This window comes from Malaclemys terrapin, chromosome 2 (assembly GCF_027887155.1).
Source record: "Malaclemys terrapin pileata isolate rMalTer1 chromosome 2, rMalTer1.hap1, whole genome shotgun sequence".
NCBI classification, from domain to species: Eukaryota; Metazoa; Chordata; order Testudines; family Emydidae; genus Malaclemys; species Malaclemys terrapin.
The window spans coordinates 98,967,602-98,985,827 of record NC_071506.1 but is presented as its reverse complement, the minus strand read 5'-3'; the positions used below and the strand labels follow the sequence as shown (position 1 = coordinate 98,985,827).

Genomic DNA, 18,226 nt, shown 5'->3' with positions numbered 1-18,226 from the left:
TAGCATTTTGTATAATGAAATCGTTTATCCTTTTCTTGAGTAAAAGCTTAAATACACACTAAAATTTCTTCAAAAGAATTTAAAATAAAAAAAAGCAGCTTTACTATTTTTAAAGGGACCAAAATTTTAGTAGTTTTAATGGTTTTAGAGATTTGAAAGTGTTACTCTTATTAGGCTAAATTAAGCCATTTTCATTCCCATTGAGAAGTACTTTATTGCTTGAGCAGTCCCGTTGAAATCAATGGGATTTCTTGCAGAATAAGGTATTTATTCAACATGAGTAAAAGTGATAGAAACTAGTGCTTTATTTGTAATATCCTCCTGGTTTTCTTCATTTCCTTCTCTGGATATTTTAATTATTTTCTCATTCAAAGCACAACTCAATATGAATCTTGGTTTTTAGTCTGACTTCTTTCTTTGTGAGCATGGTACTGAAATCAGAATTCCCTAATTAATGTGAAGACCCTCTACTGGCAGTCATTTCAGCAGCAACATAAATTGTCTGAAACAAGTATTATTTTTTCAGTATTTCAATGACGCAGGGGTGAATTAAAAAAAGTAAAGCTAGAATATGGAGGATATTCTTCACTGGATTGCATAAATTGCAAAGCAAAGGAAAAATGAGGCCTAAACTAATTAATAATGCCCCTGGTAAAGGGTGACCTGCTAAGAAAAATATTCTGTTAGTGCCATTTCTTGTTTCCATATCAAGGAGGCCTGAAAAGATTTATTTTTATAAAAAGGGGTGGGGGTTCTGCTTGTTTTTAAGATTATAAAGTCATAGGTCGTCTAGCCTGTTTTTCCTAGAAGACTCTTGATGATTGTGAGGAACAAGTAACTTCACAGATATTATGGGGGTAAAACCAGACTTAGGCTTCAATTGTGAAGACACTTAAAATGTGCTGAACTTTAAGCATGAGAGTAAATGTTAGCAGGATCAGAGCCTGTGTGGTAAAGTAATTTTATTCAGATTAAGATTTACTACAACGTAATTTTTATTCGATGGGCTTTTTTTGTTTTTGTTGTTAAAACCTATTTAACCTATATGCCTGAACAAACAGGCTGAAGAAAAATTATTCTCTCTAAGATTTGACATCCCAGCCCCTACAAGAGTTCCAATTAATATCTCAGGGTCCTTTAAGAAACATCTCCAGCAAATAGGGAAGACCAGATTTGACATTATTCATTAATAACACAGAAGGACTGAATTAAATATTTTGGACCATATTTTCTGATGGCATAGCCTCATTCACTTCAATGGAATTACAACTGCAGTGAATTTGGCCCTCTATCTGGATTAGAGTTTGGATCTTGGCTAGCATGGTAAAAGAGAAGGCAGTCCAACACAAAAGAAAATATATATAAAGGATATGTAAAGAGTCGTTCCCCTATCAGTTTGAAGTAAACACTGCAATATATTTTTGTCTCGCCATGATCCTCTGGAAGGATATACCCATACTAAAAATAAAATACACATATAAATGGAATGTTATTATAAACAATGTGATTAATACAAAAACATTCAAAAAAGAGACAAAAGGGGAAAAAATCGTGTTCTTTCCTACCAGATTCTTCCAGTGCACCTGAAAGTCTTTGTATGAATGAAAAGGAGACTCTGGTGGAATTATATGGCTAATACTTATGATCTGACCCATTTTCATGCTGTACAGGGGTAAAGCAAAGACAGAATGCTAGATACAATACACAGCATAGTTGAAAACACATTTTAAACTGTTTGTTTTTGTTGGAAATTAAATAGAACTTTACCTTGGCAAGACATAGCACCAGTTACTTAAAATGGAGTGTCTCTGAATGACTGTATTTTTATTGTTGTCAAATATTTCTAAGATGTTTGCTGAAATGTCAAAGTCTTCCAGCTTCAAATAGAAAAAAGTGTTTGGTTATTTTCAAATATTGCTTCATTTATACAAAGTGAAAAAGGAACACGTAAAACATCTAATGTGCATTCAAATGTACTACTGAAACTTATACATGAATATTCATTTATCAGTCATTGCAAACTGCTAATTTTAGAATTATATTCACATAATCACATGGCAGAGTCTGTTTCAAACTTTAAAAACCTATACTTTCAGGAACTGGCTAAAGATGTAAATGACTTAAAAGCTGATAGGTCATATTGGAGGTACTTTAACATGCAAGGATACTGGATCCAGAAGGACTTGAAGCACAACATAAATGTCCTCAGATTGAGAACATCCTTACTATCCCTGCAGTACTTTTAAATTCTACTCAGAAACTAACATATTCTAATGTTGGACAACTTAGTGACAGTATTGCACCATAATAACCAGGGTTGCAAAAGATCCCAGCAAGGCTACCAAGAAGCTATATGCCTTTGCCTCTTGGAAAAATCAAGAGAGATGCCCAGATATTCTGAGAGGAAGACATGCTGGAGCTAAAGCCATAGACATTCTTAGACCTGAAGAAACATTCTTTTCTGACTCTGTTGTTTGTCATGGTTTGCATCCATCCAGTGACAGAAAAGCCCTTTCTATTGCTGTGTCTATCTTCAGACTCTACCAAATTATGGACCACAATGGGATTATACTGATTATTGATAATGAAACTACATCATGTTAATTTCCATCATCACTGCCTGTGTCATTTTCAAGGATACCCTAAAGTTGTCTTTGATTAGTATGTTGTCTAGCTAGAGGGAAAAGTGGAATTTCTTTCTCCTGAGAGCCAAAGATATTCTAAAGGATAGAAATGGATTGAAAATGCTTGCTTTTGTAACAAAGAAGTAATCAGAAATTTAGTACTCGTACCAGATCAATTAAGGTGACATGGTGGCTATCACAGCTGATGGTAATTTCTTAATACTGGGTTTCCTGATATATTTGCTAACCATGCTCACGTCCAGCATGACCCAAACTGCTCCCATCTTTTTTGGGGTATCACAAAGAAAATGGAGCCGGTTTCAAAGAAGTGCTGTGCAGATAGAAATTCTTTGATAGCTCTGATGGCTAAAAGTTGATAGGTGGTTTTGAACATAAGATGTTACTCTAAGTTATTATAGGATGAAAGTGAAAGAAGGATTATCTCCTGGGGAATGCTGGAGAATATTATGGTATAAGGCGACCTAGTGGCATAAAGAGGTCATCCATTGTAATCATCATGCACTGTGTGTAGATGTCCTTCTATTCTGTGGAGACTACAAGAAAGGGGTCAGAAACCCTGGTGTCAAACAGGGTTTTTGGTGTTTGTGGATGATACAGTGCTTAAATCTCAATGGCTTCATCTGCCTCTATTGCTACTAATTAATCTTCTCCTCCAGAGGAGGGCTGTTCTGTAACATCTTTGCGCGGCAGTTCCAAATGTCCCAAAAACGTTTCACGTGAAAAATCTACTATCCTTGGGGAAATAGTTCTACCAGCATGCACTTCCCTTTTCCCATGCTCTGTTATTATTTTCTATGAAATTCTCTTCAAACAGTAACTGTAGGGAAATCTCACAGCTCTGACATTCTGATTGGAATGATTGTCAGACTCCTATGAGTACAGCCATATCCAATAATATATGGCATATATATTTAGTACAAGATGAGGATAAACAACTAACATAGTGCATGTCCAATGGCAATTAGAAGTAAACATCTTGATCCCCCATGTCCTTTTCAAATAAAGCATCCCAGATAAAATACAGCCAATAAAAAAGTGCAAGTAGGATGAACAAAATTAGCCATAGAAATTAGAACTGTTCAGTACCTTGGGTGGCGGTAGTCGAATTGTGCAAGCCTCTACACTGATGCAAAGTTGGGTCTCTGATACATTGAGGTCCATGACTGAAATAAAATCAAAACCAAAACCACTGTGTATATCTATATAATTGTCTATTAAATGAAAAAGTAAAGCCAATATGCTTATTTAAAAAAACAAAAAAACCCAAAAAACAACCTTCCCACCATTATGCTCAGTGTAGCAGTACCAAAAAAGAAGAATTCCTCTTCATGTACAAAGAATTGTATTCAATTTTTAAAAATCAAAATAAGCATTGTCTGGCTAATTCCTAATATCAGTGACTAAATTTCACTTGTAAAATGTATGTGAACATACATAATTGCACAAAGCTCACAGTTGTATGTCCAAATGGTCACTTGAATGCACAAATACCAATTTGCACAGGCAATTACCTGCTCCTGAAAACATTTCCAGGTGCAAATTTAGGTGCAAATATTTTAAAATTTAGTTCTTAACATTTATATTTGAGGTATAGAAATAAAATAAATATATTTTTCTATATATTTATTCATAACATACTAAGCAACAACCCCACTGTGGCCTGATGTTTTGAGAACTGTAAATTTAAGGCAGTTAATCATAGTTACTCATTTTACTTTACCCATGTTCACCAAACCTCCATACCACTTGTGCAGTCTGAACTACATTTGCCTAAAATGAATGTTATAACCAGGTTCTTTCAACCATATATTTCAATCTATGGTCATAGGTTAAGATTAATAGTATAAAAATACTCCTCTCTCTTTTATAGAGATTCAATTAATTTGAAAACTGTCCATATAATTTAAAGAAGAATCTCCCAGCAGGTATCATATGATTGAAGTTATTTGTAGATTGCAAAATGAAAAGATATTGAGTTGATATACTAAGACCATGGAAGCTTTAGTACAGTCTTACTAATTTCTAATATACTTACAATATTAACACAATATTGTACTTACCAACAGCATTTTGCCTTCCCATTTGAGACAAAAAATTGCTTCCTTAATAAATAAAATAAGTATGTATTATTTTTATAAAATGTATGCATAAACCTAGTATACTTTAAGACTTTTATCTCAGAAATATGCATGAAAGCACAACAACTATATATATGATGTTTATCTCTCAATAAGGAATTTGTACACAGAATTGTTTTTCATTAGGTAACAGTTAATAATGCAACTTCCACCACCATGTGTATGTGTGTGTGTGGGGGAGGCACTTTGTCTGGATAAGTGAGAAGAAAAGGATGTGGCTCCTGTAAGGTTGCTCCTCTCCTTCAAACTGAGGTGGGTAGGGAGAGGGAGGCATTACCTAAGCTAGGGCTGGCCAGAGGGGGTAAGATAAGCCACTGGCCTCCTGCGGGGCTGGGAAAAGGTATATATGCTCTGTCCTGTCAGACAGAACCCTCTCTCATGGATCAGCAGTTCCCACCCATTGGACAAGTGTAGTCTGTTGTGGGCACTGTGCCAGTTGCCTTTTTCAGGACTGGGAAGGAATTTTTCACTTATCATCAGATTGGCTGGAATAGTATGGGATTTTTCACCTTCAGGACCTGATTGGGTCAGCCAGGAAGTAAGGTTAAAGTTGTTGCAATGTGGTTGGTAGCAGTGTCCAGTGCAGATAATTATTCCATAGGGAGTCTGGTTCTCTGATTAACTGGAGTTGGACGTGGACTTAGGGGAAGGCACCCCCTAAAGAAGCTGGGCAACAGGGCTGGGGCTTCTAATGTCTGTTACAGTGAGGAGACAACTCCCTTTTCCCAGCCCCTTAACCCTCACATGAGGGAAAGGCGGTGGGGTCCCAGCAATAGTTGCAATCAAGGTTGGACGGGTGGGGGCTGATGGCAGCCCTCCACAAACAGGTGGAAATGAGTGAGAAATGAATGAGACCTGCACTGTATGAGTTATTGCTGGTAATTCCAAGATGAATTAAGTTACTAAAGTTGCAACCTAAAAAGCCACATTCCTCACATCTTCTTGTTCTTCTTAAATGTCTGGGACAAATTCTTCAGGCTCAAAAGGAGAGCTGGATAGAAACATTGCTTTGTCTTCTTCCATCCACCCAAACCAGCTGATAGATTAGAAGCAACCCCAGAGCTACCATGTATGTTTCACAAGAAAAAGTTTTAGTCTAAGTCAGGGGTCGGCAACCTCTGGCACGCGGCTCGCCAGGGTAAGCACCTTGGTGGGCCGGGCCAGTTTGTTTACCTGCCGCATCCACAGGTTTGGCTGATCGCGGCTCCCACTGGTTGCGGTTCGCTGCTCCAGGCCAATGGGGGCTGCGGGAAGCGGCACGGGCCGAGGGATGTGCTGGCCATGGCTTCCCACCGCCCCCATTGGCCTAGAGCGACAAACCGTGGCCAGTGGGAGCCACGATTGGCCGAACCTGCGGATGCGGCAGGTAAACAAACTGGCCCGGCCCACCAGGGTGCTTTCCCTGGTGAGCAGCGTGCCAGAGGCTGCCGACCCCTGGTCTAAGTGATACTATGAAATTAAGAACCAAATAGTGGCCTTGATTCCAATGAGGAGGGGCCACTGACAACAGATGGGTAGAATGTCTCAGAAAGTACCCAGGGGAGTTGGGGGTAAAGGTGACTTGGTTTTAAAGGGATGTAAATCTGTTTTGAAAATAGTTAATGAAGAAAAAATGATTCAAAATAAAATAAAAGATTCTGATAACAGTGAGACAGGACCTAAAACAGAAAAATGCATTTTTATTCCAATTTATACTGTAGAATAAATCGATACAATTTCTGTGAGGGATGAATAGCATGTGGTTGTGTTGGAACCACATCCACCGGTGTCTGGTCTTCTACATTTGCTAATTTGCCACTCTTCTCCCCTTGTTCAGTTAGTAGGGGAAACATTGTTAGGTGGTAAGAATAACAACATCTAGCCTTATGAAACTTGGTGGAAAGACATGGTCGTAAAGCATGTCACTGTCATCCTATTTATGTGAAGTGTGCAACTTCTGTGAAACAGAAGTGTTGATTATGAACAGCTGATTTTGAAACCTATTTACAGTATTTTCATAAATTATTTGCTGTACTGCAAAATTTGATTTTGAAATTATTAACTGAATATGCTATGGTCAATTTAAATGGTTATTAGATCAATTATAAAGGGGGGAGGAGAGACAGAAAATTTGAATTACTTGCCCTTTTATATTATTCATTAAAAAATTGAACTGGGATAAAGAAACAACCATAGAAATACAAACAAACAAAATGTAAGACTAATAATCAAAGAGTAGGCAGCATATGCATGGCAAATATAATTTAAAAATAATAAAGTACTGAAAGTCAAAGGGTCAGACTCAGACCCAGTTGAGTAAGATACCTTGTACCAACAGATGACCAGCCTTATTCCAGCTGGGGGCAAGTCTGGTTATAAGTGTGTAACAGAGACATGGTTGAAGGATGGCTGGGCCAACTCTCTCTGGAGCCTCAATCTAGTAATATTAACCAAGGGGGAAAAAAGATTTAAATAATTATATAATAAGTAGATTTTAAAGCAATTAAATCAAGATTTTATAAAAGATAATCATACTGTCATTTTGGGCCAGATCCTGAAAGATGCTGAGCACCTGTACCCTTTATTATAGTTGGGAACTGCAACAGATTTGAGCCCCTTGGGATTTGGCCTTTTACATTTTACTGGACACCAACATTAAGGTGCATTCTAATGCGTTCTGGGTTTTTGAAGGGTCGGAAGGTTGGAGGGAAAGGAATGACTGAATGAGTTATATACAGTACTTTTCAGTGGATACTGTTAATATCTCATTCCAAACTCTAACCAGTGAGTCCCAACATGTACATACTTCAAACCCAGCTGCCGGTCTAGCCTGAGATCAAGGATGTTTTTTGATGAGATCACAAGTTTGGTTGATTAAGATAATTGTGTTGACATAATATACCTAGACATCAGTAAAGCATGTGACTCAGTCCCACATGACAATCTGTTAAAAAATAGCACTAGACAAAAATCAATGTAGCCTATACTAAACACATTAAAAACTGGTTAGCTGATAGCTCTCAAAAAGGATGTTTCTAGTGAGGTCCTATCTGTTCTCAGTCCAATGCTATTCAATACCTTTATCAGTGATCTGGAAGACAATATAAAATAATTGCTAATAAAATTTTCAAATGACACAAAAAATGGTAGAATGGTAAGTAATGATGGGGTCAGATTAGTTACACAATTTGACATAGATCACTTGGTAAGGTGGGCTCATCTGAACAAAAGGTCTTTTTATACAATCAAATGCAAGGTCATACATCCAGGAACAAAGAAAGGTAGGCCACAATGAAGATGCACATGCATGATTACAACTTGGTTTTGATTATAACTACTGGCTTCCTACTTAGCAGTTTCTGAAAGTCCACACTCAGCCATACAAATGCAAACGTTGTATCACAGGCAATGTAGCACAACAGAATCATAATATACATTGCAAACAAAACAAAAACAGGTCTTGGACAAGGCTTCACAAAGTTTTCTATACTTTGCATTATTTGGTACTGTAAGCCAATCCTATAATACACCGCATACGCATTTTGTGCAAAATTTAAGTAGGGGGGAGATTTTCTGTTGGAATGGAAATTGCAAGCACTATGAAAAACATCATTACTACTGGGATCACAACTACTGGCAACAATGAATAAGTGTAAAAGTGTGAAGAATCACTTACTGTTGCTCCATGTTTCTCTAAAAAAGCCTGACATTTTCCTGTTTTGTAAAAAGATATCTAAACAAAAACAAAAAAGAATTATCTGAACCTTTTGAACTTAAAAGGAGTATTCAACAATTACTGGTGCAGCCTTACCACATTCTGTACTAACCATTCTTCCAGAGCCAAGTCCTTGATATCTACCTGTCTGAATTATTGGTGGGGCTTTTGTATTATTATAGAGCCTAGAAGTCCTAGTCATGGACCAGGACCCACTATGGCAGAAATTTCTAATAAAATTGCTTTGAAACTACCTCAACTGTTCTGAAGTGGGGCTGGTGACTGAAAGATCCATAATAGACCCAGGATGGCTGCTGTTGGTCTCTTCCCTGGCTAACTCCGTTCTCAAGGTCAGCGGGGAAGAGCTATTTTTCTTTGTCCCTAACCAATGACCAACATAAAATATTTAATTAATGCAGTTGGATGAAAATGTCTTCAGACAGGGCTGGCTCTAGGTTTTTATACAGCTCTGTGCAACTCATGACATGCAGGGTCCCATTATATTCCCCCCCACACACAATTTCTGAGGCTCTTGCTCATGACACTGGGGAAGGAGTAAAGAATATTTTTAAGTGACAAATGTAGCAATTTTTGCTATTTAGGAGCAACAATTATATGTTTTATTAGATTTTGTATATTCATCTTGATACGAAAGAGATTTTTTTATACATTAAAAAGTGAATACATAATTTAAATAAAGTCACTTTTCAGTGTTAGACGTCAGGCCTGGCCCAACAGCATCTTTGTTTTATAAGAACTAGCTCATTAATATGTGAAGTGAATGATAGCTTAAAAACACCAGGCACAATATTTTAAAAATACATAAAATATATAGTAGTATATAACATTAAAAATTGTGTAATTTAGTTTACAGTGAAAGTTAAGAGATTGCCTTATTTGTAAAAGACACTCCCAAAGCATCGCCAAATATTTTGGGTAAAATCCTGGACCTACTGACGACAACAGTTTTACCATTGTCTTCAGTATGGCCAGGATTTCACTCCTCCTCAACACTTAAGGCACATTTCACTGTACTTCTCTATATGAAGTGATGATACACATTACTTACCACTGTCCTTTCAAATAATATGCCACATACATTATTGGTGTTAATTTACGTATTTTGCATTAACAACAATTTATATTTAAACTGTATCAATTTACTTATAGTAGTTCTACTAATAAAACAACTTGAATATACAGGTAGAAATACTGTAAGTGTCAGAGATTTTATTACTGACCGCCATTACAACTGAAATTTGATTCAGTGTTCCAGGGACAGGTGAGGAAAGGATGTCTTGATGAAGAAATAACAATTGCCTAAAAGATAAAACTTTTCAAAATTAATTCTGAACTGAATTTCCTTTAAATTGGGCTTGACATCTCAGCATTAGGTTACCTTTATTTTAGCTATATTTTCCTAAAGCTTAACTACATTTACCAGTAGTTCAGTAGAAAATGCTAGATAGCTCAAGTTACTGAGTCACATCCCACCCAGACTGGTCAATCACAAACAGTTATCTGATAATTGTTTGGAGACCTTTGTGAGAAGAAACAAAATCCACATTCAGAATTGGCACTCTCTCTCTCCCAGAAGGTGGGAAGGTAAATGTGAAACAAAACAAGAGTAGGCATGGTAACTGGAGTATGTTGGGAATGAGAGTGTGCTTTCTGGGAGAGAACTACCACTTTATTCCTCACCTCAACCTCTGTAAAACACTGTAATATCTCAGGTGATACATTCAAAGAGTTCCAGCTTTGCATAGGACTATGGACTAACTTTTATTCTTTTTATTCTATTTTATTATTTTATAATCTTTTATTATTCCCTTACTAATTCAGTGGTCAACTCTTGACAAGTGACTTAAAATTGAACACCTTTACAACCTATAAAGGATTTTGTTGCCTTTAAAAAAAAAAAAAAAACAATCATCATGTACCTTACCAGAACAGCTATAGGAAAAAAATGTATTCTGTAATAAGTATGTCATAACTGTTAGGAACTTTACTGATCTTGTTACAGTTAACTACTACTACTAATGAAATACTTTAACAAAAAATAAAATAAAATAACTTCTTGAGAATGGCAACCCTTATTTGCCTTTACCTGCAAATCTTCATCTGTGTATTCCTAATCTCATTTTCTGCCAATTTAGAACTCAGTGTAACTTTAATGGCACAGAGTTTTTGTAACTCAGGCAGACTGACGAAGAACAGCGACTGGTGTCTTGTGTCATTCATCTTATTTTGTTAACTGTCCCAACTCAGCAGCTTAGTCTTTAATAAAAGAAAAATATTACATCATTATCACAAAGAGGAGGCTATTATTAGGATATTGTGTAATTATGAGATAATGCAGATGTAAGCAGAGTCAGAATGAGCTCTACCCTGACATCTGGTGGTGAGTTGTGGAAAAGGACTTCAGGGGCTGATCTCGTTTGCATGGGCACACCCACCCCACCTAGCATGATGGGACTGCTTGCCCAAATGGTCACTTTGGCTGCTGTGGGATCCCCAGTCTCTTTGTTATTGGGGCAGGAGTAATAAAGTGTTGTTATCCAGGTTATGTGAATCAAGGACAGTAGAACTGTACTTGGCATTTTATAACAGAGGGACTCAAAATTAATTCTCGCCCTCAACTAAGACAAACTTACTTGGGGGTGGGTCTTTTGCTCATGGTTTGTGTTATGAATCCTGTTTATGGTGTTTCCCCAAAATAATGCCACATTGTTTCCCTCCTTTATTAAAAGGCTTTTGCTACACTCAGAGTCTGTGCTTGCGAGAGGGGAAGTACTGCCTCTTAGAGGTGCCCAGGGGGGTGGTATGTAATTGTCCAAGGTCACTGGGTGGGGGCTCGAACTGGTTTTGCATTGTGTTATTAAAACAGAACCCCTAGATACTGAACCCGGCCATTGTTGCTGCCAACTCTGACGGGCAGAAGGGTTACACAAACAAATTCATCAATACAACTGTATTCCTATTAACATTAGGTGGGAGTTTATAACATATAATAGCTTAGTCAGCTTTGACAATTTATCACATTTCATGCATTTTATAACACAGTAAGCATAAACCTCACAGATGATGTTAAAGTAATGTTATGGGCCCATCTTATGTTCACAAAAGCAAGACGCTTCAGAGTTAAGGCAAGAATGACATTGTTGTGTCAACATTTTGGACCAATCAAGACCCTGTGATCCACGAGTGGAGACCTCTCTCGGTCAGGATCACGCCTTCCTGCATGGAAAGGGGAGTCATCTGCCTCTGCACTGTAATCTTTTTTCTTACCCCAGCGTCCCAGTAGGTATCTGAGTCAAGCAATGGTAATAGGCAGGCTGAGGAACAGATTGCAAGCCACACGACTAGACTAGACACACATAAAAGTCCTTACCCATGCACCGTGCTGGAAATGTAATATATCCTAGAGGCTATTCCTGTGTCCTCCACCAAAGTTTGTCCCCCTTTTCAAACTATAGGGGAATATTATTTTCTATATAGTTTCTTATACCATGCTTATACCTTAGCATTTTCTAGTGCATTCAGCATCTGTCACATATTATTTATTTCCATTCTCTACCCAGAAGGAGAAGTATGCACAGTGCAGTGTTTTGTTTTGGTAGGGATTTTTTAATATACATGCAGCTATGTTTATGTTACAGAAGGCAAGATCAACAAAACATGCCCTGCATTAGGAATGGAAGGTGGTGAGATTTGTGATAATCATTAGAAATTTATTCCATGGTCTCACACTACTCCTGAGAGAGCTATGTCTCTGGCAAAGATGAGTTTTATCCTTATTATTAAACACACGCAGCTGGAATTTCTTAAGTGCTGAAGGCCAATATTAAAGCAAGGAGATCCATGCTGAGAATTCCTCCTCTTCAGCTCCCTTGTGCTGGTTTTCCCATAGGAATGGATGATTAGGAAGCAGAGCTTCAGCTGTTGTAAACTGTCATTGGTTTCACTAAAATCAATGAAAGCTATAACAATATACATTATCTGAAGATTTGCCCTTATGCCTTTAGTTATTGCACTGCAGACCAGATAAAGTCTGAAGGCTATAGTGTAACCTGTTTGGAACTAGATCACTTATGACACAAAAAGTTAATGAACAGCTATTTCACTGCACCAAGAAAACGTATTCAATTAACAGAAATATTCCAGAAAAAAAGAAATAGTTAACTAAGAAAGACTACTTATATCCAATCCGTCATCCAGGTATTGCCTGATAATTATAGCTATTCTCATACTCTCCTCCCACCCACCCCCAAATAATCAAGAAGGATGGAATGGCCTTACCAGATCAGAAGAAATAGTAACAATAATAATGCAATCCCCTTGTTAAATTTCTGCAAAGTTACAATTCCTCTGAAAAGATTATTTGTAAATTATGACTTTAAGAAATCTGAACAAACATTTATTAAGGAATAAATGTTACAGATTAATGTTACATTTGTAATTTTACTCTAATGAATACCTTGCTTAAAATTCAACCACATTTATCTAAAAAGAATTTAAGTATGATTAAATCTGTGGCCCAAAAACTGAAAGACCAGCAGTTTATCAATTAAATAATCCCATGCAAATAAAATGCAGGGTAAAATGTGGAGCTACACATCATACAGCCTCATCATATAGACTGAAAGCTGAAACTAAGGGCACATCTAAATTGTCCTGCAGTTTGGATAGGAGTGTGCACCAAATGCTATGCTGTAGCTCCCCCAAGTGGATGCTGCAAGTCTGAACTAACAGTTTCTTTGAAGCTGTTTGAAGAGGATTACATTCATGTGTAGCAGCAACCTTTTAGTTTGTGCTCAGAGTCCACATGGGGGGAATTACAACACAGCACTTTGGTGTGAAATGCTAGTCACACTCCCATCGTGCGAACTGCAGGGTAGTGTAGACAAGACCTCTGCAGAGTCACATGCGAGCTGAATAAGTAAACAGTATTGCCAACCCAAGTGTTCAAAAATAATGAGAAGAGGGATCCCAGGCTGGTGGAGGCACTCACAGGTCCCTTCTACTTTTCCCTACTTCCCCATCAGTGGAGCCAAGAGAAGAAATAACATTTTAAAAACCAAGTTTGGTCACATAGTCTCCCTGATACACAGTTTTCTGTTTTATGAAAAGTGATGTCAGTGTGAAAACTGCACTTTAAGTCTTAGAAGATGATTTGTGGTTGAACATTTTAATAGGTATATATGCATATAGAACTTACCCTACTGGATCAGACCAGTGGCCCAACTAGTCCAGTAACCTGTCTCTCTTGGTATCAAATACTTCAAAGAAAGGTACAAGTAACCCCATACTAGACAATTATGGTGTATCTTGCCAATAGAGATGTTTTTTCCAATCCCATCAATTAGTGGTTGGATTACAGTAAAAAAAATGTATCCTAATATAACTGCAGGTAGCCACATAATCCATCTAATACCAAATATGAAGAGAAGCACGGTCCAATAGGCCAACACCACAAACCGCAGATAAGACACACTCCCTGCCCCCACCCCCAACACTCACTTGTTCATGAGTCACTTGCAAAGAGGAAAGCTCTGCCCCTCCGGACCTCCAAGGTGGCACAGGCTGCTTACAGATTGTCAGCAGGGTTTAATGATGGAAGGCAGATTAAGGATGCCCTTCAAATAAATACAGTTCAAACAACTGTTTAGTTTGCCCCAACTATTTAATTTCACCCCATCTATTTCTTTTCCCAAATCCTTCTAAACTGGAGAAAACGGCCCCTAGCTGGCCACCGCCCAGAGCAACTTCCAGCCCACAGGAGCAGCGTTTGGGATGCTTTGCTTTGGATTTAGAGCAGAGGTGGGCAAACTACGGCCCGCGGGACAGTCCTGCCTGGCCTGGGCTCCCAGCCGGGTAGACTAGCCCACGGCCCCTTCCCTGCAGCCCTCCCACCCCCAGCTCACTCGCTCTGCCGCCGGCGCAATGCTCTGGGCGGCAGGGCTGTCAGCTCCTGGGCAGCGCGGCTGCAGAGTCAGGTCTGACTCAGTGCTCTGTGCTGCATGGTGGCGGCAGCGGTGTGGCCCGTCTGCAGACGGGTAGCGCGGCTGTAGAGCTGCCAGCCACCGGTGCTCCAAGCAGCGCGGTAAGGGGGCAGGGAGTGGGGTGGTTGGATAGAGGGCAGGGGAGTTCGGGGTGGTGGTCAGGGGGCGGGGGTGTGGATAGGGGGCGGGGTGGTCAGAGGGGGAATAGGGAGTTGAATGGGGGCAGAGGTTCCAGGGGGGCAGTCAGGAAGGAGAGGGGGGTTGGATGGGGTGGCAGGGGGCAGACAGGGGCAGGGATTCCAGAGGCAGTCAGGGAGAAGGGGTGGCTGGATGGGGCAGGGGTCCTGGGGGAGGCAGTCAGGAATGAGAGGGGGGTTGGATGGGCCGGTGGGGGGCAGTCAGGGGCAGGGGTTCCCGGGACAGTCAGGGGACAGTGAGAAGGCATGGTTGGATGGGGCAGGGGTCCTGGGGGGGCAGTCAGGAATGAGAGGGGGGTTGGATGGGCTGGTGGGGGGCAGTCAGGGGCAGGGGTTCCCGGGACAGTCAGGGGACAGGGAGAAGGCATGGTTGGATGGGGCAGGGGTCCTGGGGGGGGGCCGCCAGGAATGAGAGGAGGGGTTGGATGGGGCAGCGGGGGGCAGTCAGAGGCAGGGATCCGGGGGCGGTCAGGGGACAGGGAGCGGGGTGTGTGTGGATGGGTCGGGGGGGGCATCAGGGAACAGTGGGGTTGGATGGGGTAGGAGTCTCAGGGTGGAGGGGGAACAGATAGGACATGGGGGCTGGGCCGCAACCCCCTCCCCTAACTGGTCCTCCATACAATTTCCGAAACCCGATGCGCCTCAGGCCAAAAAGTTTGCCTGCCCCTGATTTAGAGCATGAGGAATGGGGGGGGGGGGTGCTGAGAGATTTATCAGATCACTGTTGAACCTCCTCTTTCCGCAAAATGTGGATGGGGTTAGTTCTGTGCAGTACTTTATTCCCGGAATAAAGCTGAGGAAGCAGCTTCCCTGGGGCAAAGGGGAGAAGGACCAAGCCCCCGCCCATCCCCAGTAGTGACAAGTGACTGGGGGTGTCAAATGGAGGGGCAGGGACGGAACCAGGCCAGGGCAGCCCTAGACCCTCGCCCCACCTCAGCACGGCGCTCTCACGGGAGGGGGCGACTCGGCATGCTAACCGCGCGCTCCCTCCACTCGCTTCGCGCCTTTCCTCCCGCGGCCACCGGCCGCCTTCAGCTCGCGCGGCTTGGAGCAGGTGCGCGAGGCTGCTGCGTACGCGGGCGTCGGCCGGGGGAAGCTCGGGGCTCGACGGACTAACGAGCCGGGTGAGCGCCGAGCTTGCGCTAGCAGCATCTTGGGAGTGGCTGCGAGAGACGGCAGCAGCAACGTCCTGCTGGGTGATGGGGACGGGTGTTGGCACTAGGCGCTCAGATCCGTCCCTATACAACGCATATACCGAATAGGGAGATGTATAGGGGGCCCAAACATGCGCCGCAGATGTAGCCCAGCCCCAGCCCACGACGGGAAAACCGGCCTCCTGCAGACCCTGCGTGCTAACAGCAAGTTGCTGCGGGTGTCACCGTGCTCCCCAGATAATTGTCGTGGCGCGTCGAAGCTCCGCCTCGCCGCTCTCCCGCCAATTTTCAAGATTTCAGCTTGCCCTCTCCTCGCCCACGGCCGTGTACCAGGACAATGCAGAGACCACACAGCACCCCTACAGTCCAAGCCGCCCCCTGCCACACGGCATGTCTGGCAGGAGAGGAGAAGTCACATTAAAACTCCCCCATGGCTCTGAAGGGCCACTGGGCACATTCTGTGTGAGATTGAAACGAAACGCAACGCTGCCTGCACTATATCCACAGTGCGACCTGCGGGGCTCCCGGGGGACTCGTCAGTCACCACCAGGTGGGTGAAACTATGAAACTAACAATCGCCGGATTCCCTTAAGGCCCGGTCTAGATAATAAGTCGGAGGTGACGCCATTACCATCCATTAGTGTTGCAGAAGTATAGCTTGAATTTAATTAATGGAAGTTGCCTGAATAAATTAGCAAAATGAGCTTAACTAGTAGAAGGGGAATTACACATTTCTGTCGCAATATTTTACTATTACTGCATTTCCTCTTTTCAATTAAGCGTTTACTGCTAATTAATACTGAAGCGTTTTGACTTCACTGATTTGCGTAACTGTGACAATCCGGCTACAGTTGTAAATGGCATAACAAGGGTCAGCACGTGTTTACTGAATGGTTTGGAGGAAAGGAAAATTACATTTAAGGAAATGATCAAATCACCAGTACAGAATTTACAATTCAGTGTAATGAAATGTATTTGTATGGCTAAAGATTTGTTCTGCTAATTTTTCAGCTGGTTGAAAAAAATTGATGAAAAACAGACATATTTCCATGCAATTTTACCCTCATTTTCAACTAGTTTCATCATCAATCTAGGGGCCCAGAATAAGACTTCATCTTAGGCAGTAGCTGTCTGTACAACATGCCTATTTGGTGGTAACATCCATTTCTAAACTGGCAATAGGTTGCTGCCCCCTACACCGAACTATTTATTCTGTTTCTTTCACTTCTTCTGAAGTTATGCTCAGTTTTTCTCCATTTTTAATGTGAGATTTCTTGCTTACAGATTTCATTGAGGAATTCCCGCCTTACACCGCTGCTCGCCTTCTCTGGCTTCCCCTAGTAAGTGGGACTTCTCATACTTCAGGGGAATTTATGAATGCGCTGTATTGAACTAGTACACAAGGATAATTGGGACGTGGCCTTGGAAGATGAGAGAGCGGCAAGGCCTATGGAAAAGGAAGGTTGAAGGGGAGCTCTAGGCCTAAGCAGCCTGAGAAGTGAGGTTTCACCACGAGCAATTGACAAGAGGAGACCACGGGGGAGGGGGGGAGCTCCTGGAGACAGGGACCACATTAACAGCACGTGGGATGCAGAGAGCGGTTCCCCTACGAAGCAGCAGCTCTCCGGGCCAGGTCCTATACTGGGGGGTGGGCTGCGGAGCGGTTATTGTAGGAAGGGAAAAATGGGACACAGCCGTGTGGGCAGGACTCAGCCAGAAGGGGCTGAGGGGGAAGGGGGCGGGGCTCAGTCTCGGGTACTGCTTGGGGCGTTTAGCTTTCGCAGCATCACGTGATCCCGAGGCTAATAGCGGCCGTATGGTGGGGAGAGTTGAACGGAGGGCACGAGACTGTGTCCTTCCCCTCCCCCCCATTGATGTAACCAAACCGCGACGCAACAGTTTCTTAGAATTAAGGGAAAAAAACAGGCTGTAATATTGGGAAAAGCCTCTCATTCATCATTCAGCCAATGAGGGGCCGGCGGGGAAAGGGGGAGGAGACGGTCTCTGATAGGCCGGGCGCTGCCTGACATCCAATCAGCTTGCGCGCGTGGTGATAAGACTGCCCCGGGGGGGGGGGGGTTGAGTCACTCCTACTCCGTCGAGAGCCGCTGTTACGAGAGGAGGGTCGCGCGCTGCTCAGCTGGGGCGATGGCGGCGAGTGGCCGCGAGGAGTGGCGGGGCCGTTACTACCGGCTCGAGGAGATCCAGACGCACAACCACAGCCAAAGCACATGGATCCTCCTGCACCACCGCATCTACGACCTCACCAAGTTCCTGGAGGAGGCGAGTGCCGGGGCGCGCTGGGGGGTTTAAATCCCCTGGCGGTGGGTGGAGCGCTGGGGGGTCCCAGCGCCAAGCGCCACTCAGGCCCCCTGGCAAAGCACCCGCTGCCCCCG

At 42.1% G+C, this 18,226-nt stretch overlaps 2 protein-coding genes across 2 annotated transcripts in view; one reads left to right on the top strand and one right to left on the bottom strand.

The window, feature by feature from the left end:
* C2H18orf63 (chromosome 2 C18orf63 homolog) overlaps positions 1 to 10,718 on the bottom strand; it is a 31,514-nt gene extending 20,796 nt beyond the window's left edge. Inside the window, exons 1-9 of the mRNA XM_054021084.1 lie at positions 10,585 to 10,718; positions 9,719 to 9,797; positions 8,439 to 8,495; positions 7,088 to 7,199; positions 4,706 to 4,747; positions 3,732 to 3,808; positions 1,768 to 1,877; positions 1,566 to 1,662; positions 1,346 to 1,458 (exon numbers count right to left, since the gene is read on the bottom strand). Of these exons, the coding sequence (XP_053877059.1) occupies positions 1,346 to 1,458; positions 1,566 to 1,662; positions 1,768 to 1,877; positions 3,732 to 3,808; positions 4,706 to 4,747; positions 7,088 to 7,199; positions 8,439 to 8,495; positions 9,719 to 9,797; positions 10,585 to 10,718 (821 nt within the window). The remainder of the gene's footprint in view (positions 1 to 1,345; positions 1,459 to 1,565; positions 1,663 to 1,767; positions 1,878 to 3,731; positions 3,809 to 4,705; positions 4,748 to 7,087; positions 7,200 to 8,438; positions 8,496 to 9,718; positions 9,798 to 10,584) is intronic.
* Positions 10,719 to 17,927: 7,209 nt separating this feature from the next.
* LOC128831498 (cytochrome b5) overlaps positions 17,928 to 18,226 on the top strand; it is a 35,515-nt gene continuing 35,216 nt past the window's right edge. The window contains exon 1 of the mRNA XM_054017961.1: positions 17,928 to 18,113. Coding sequence (XP_053873936.1) covers positions 17,979 to 18,113 — 135 coding nt within the window. The 5' untranslated portion in view covers positions 17,928 to 17,978. The remainder of the gene's footprint in view (positions 18,114 to 18,226) is intronic.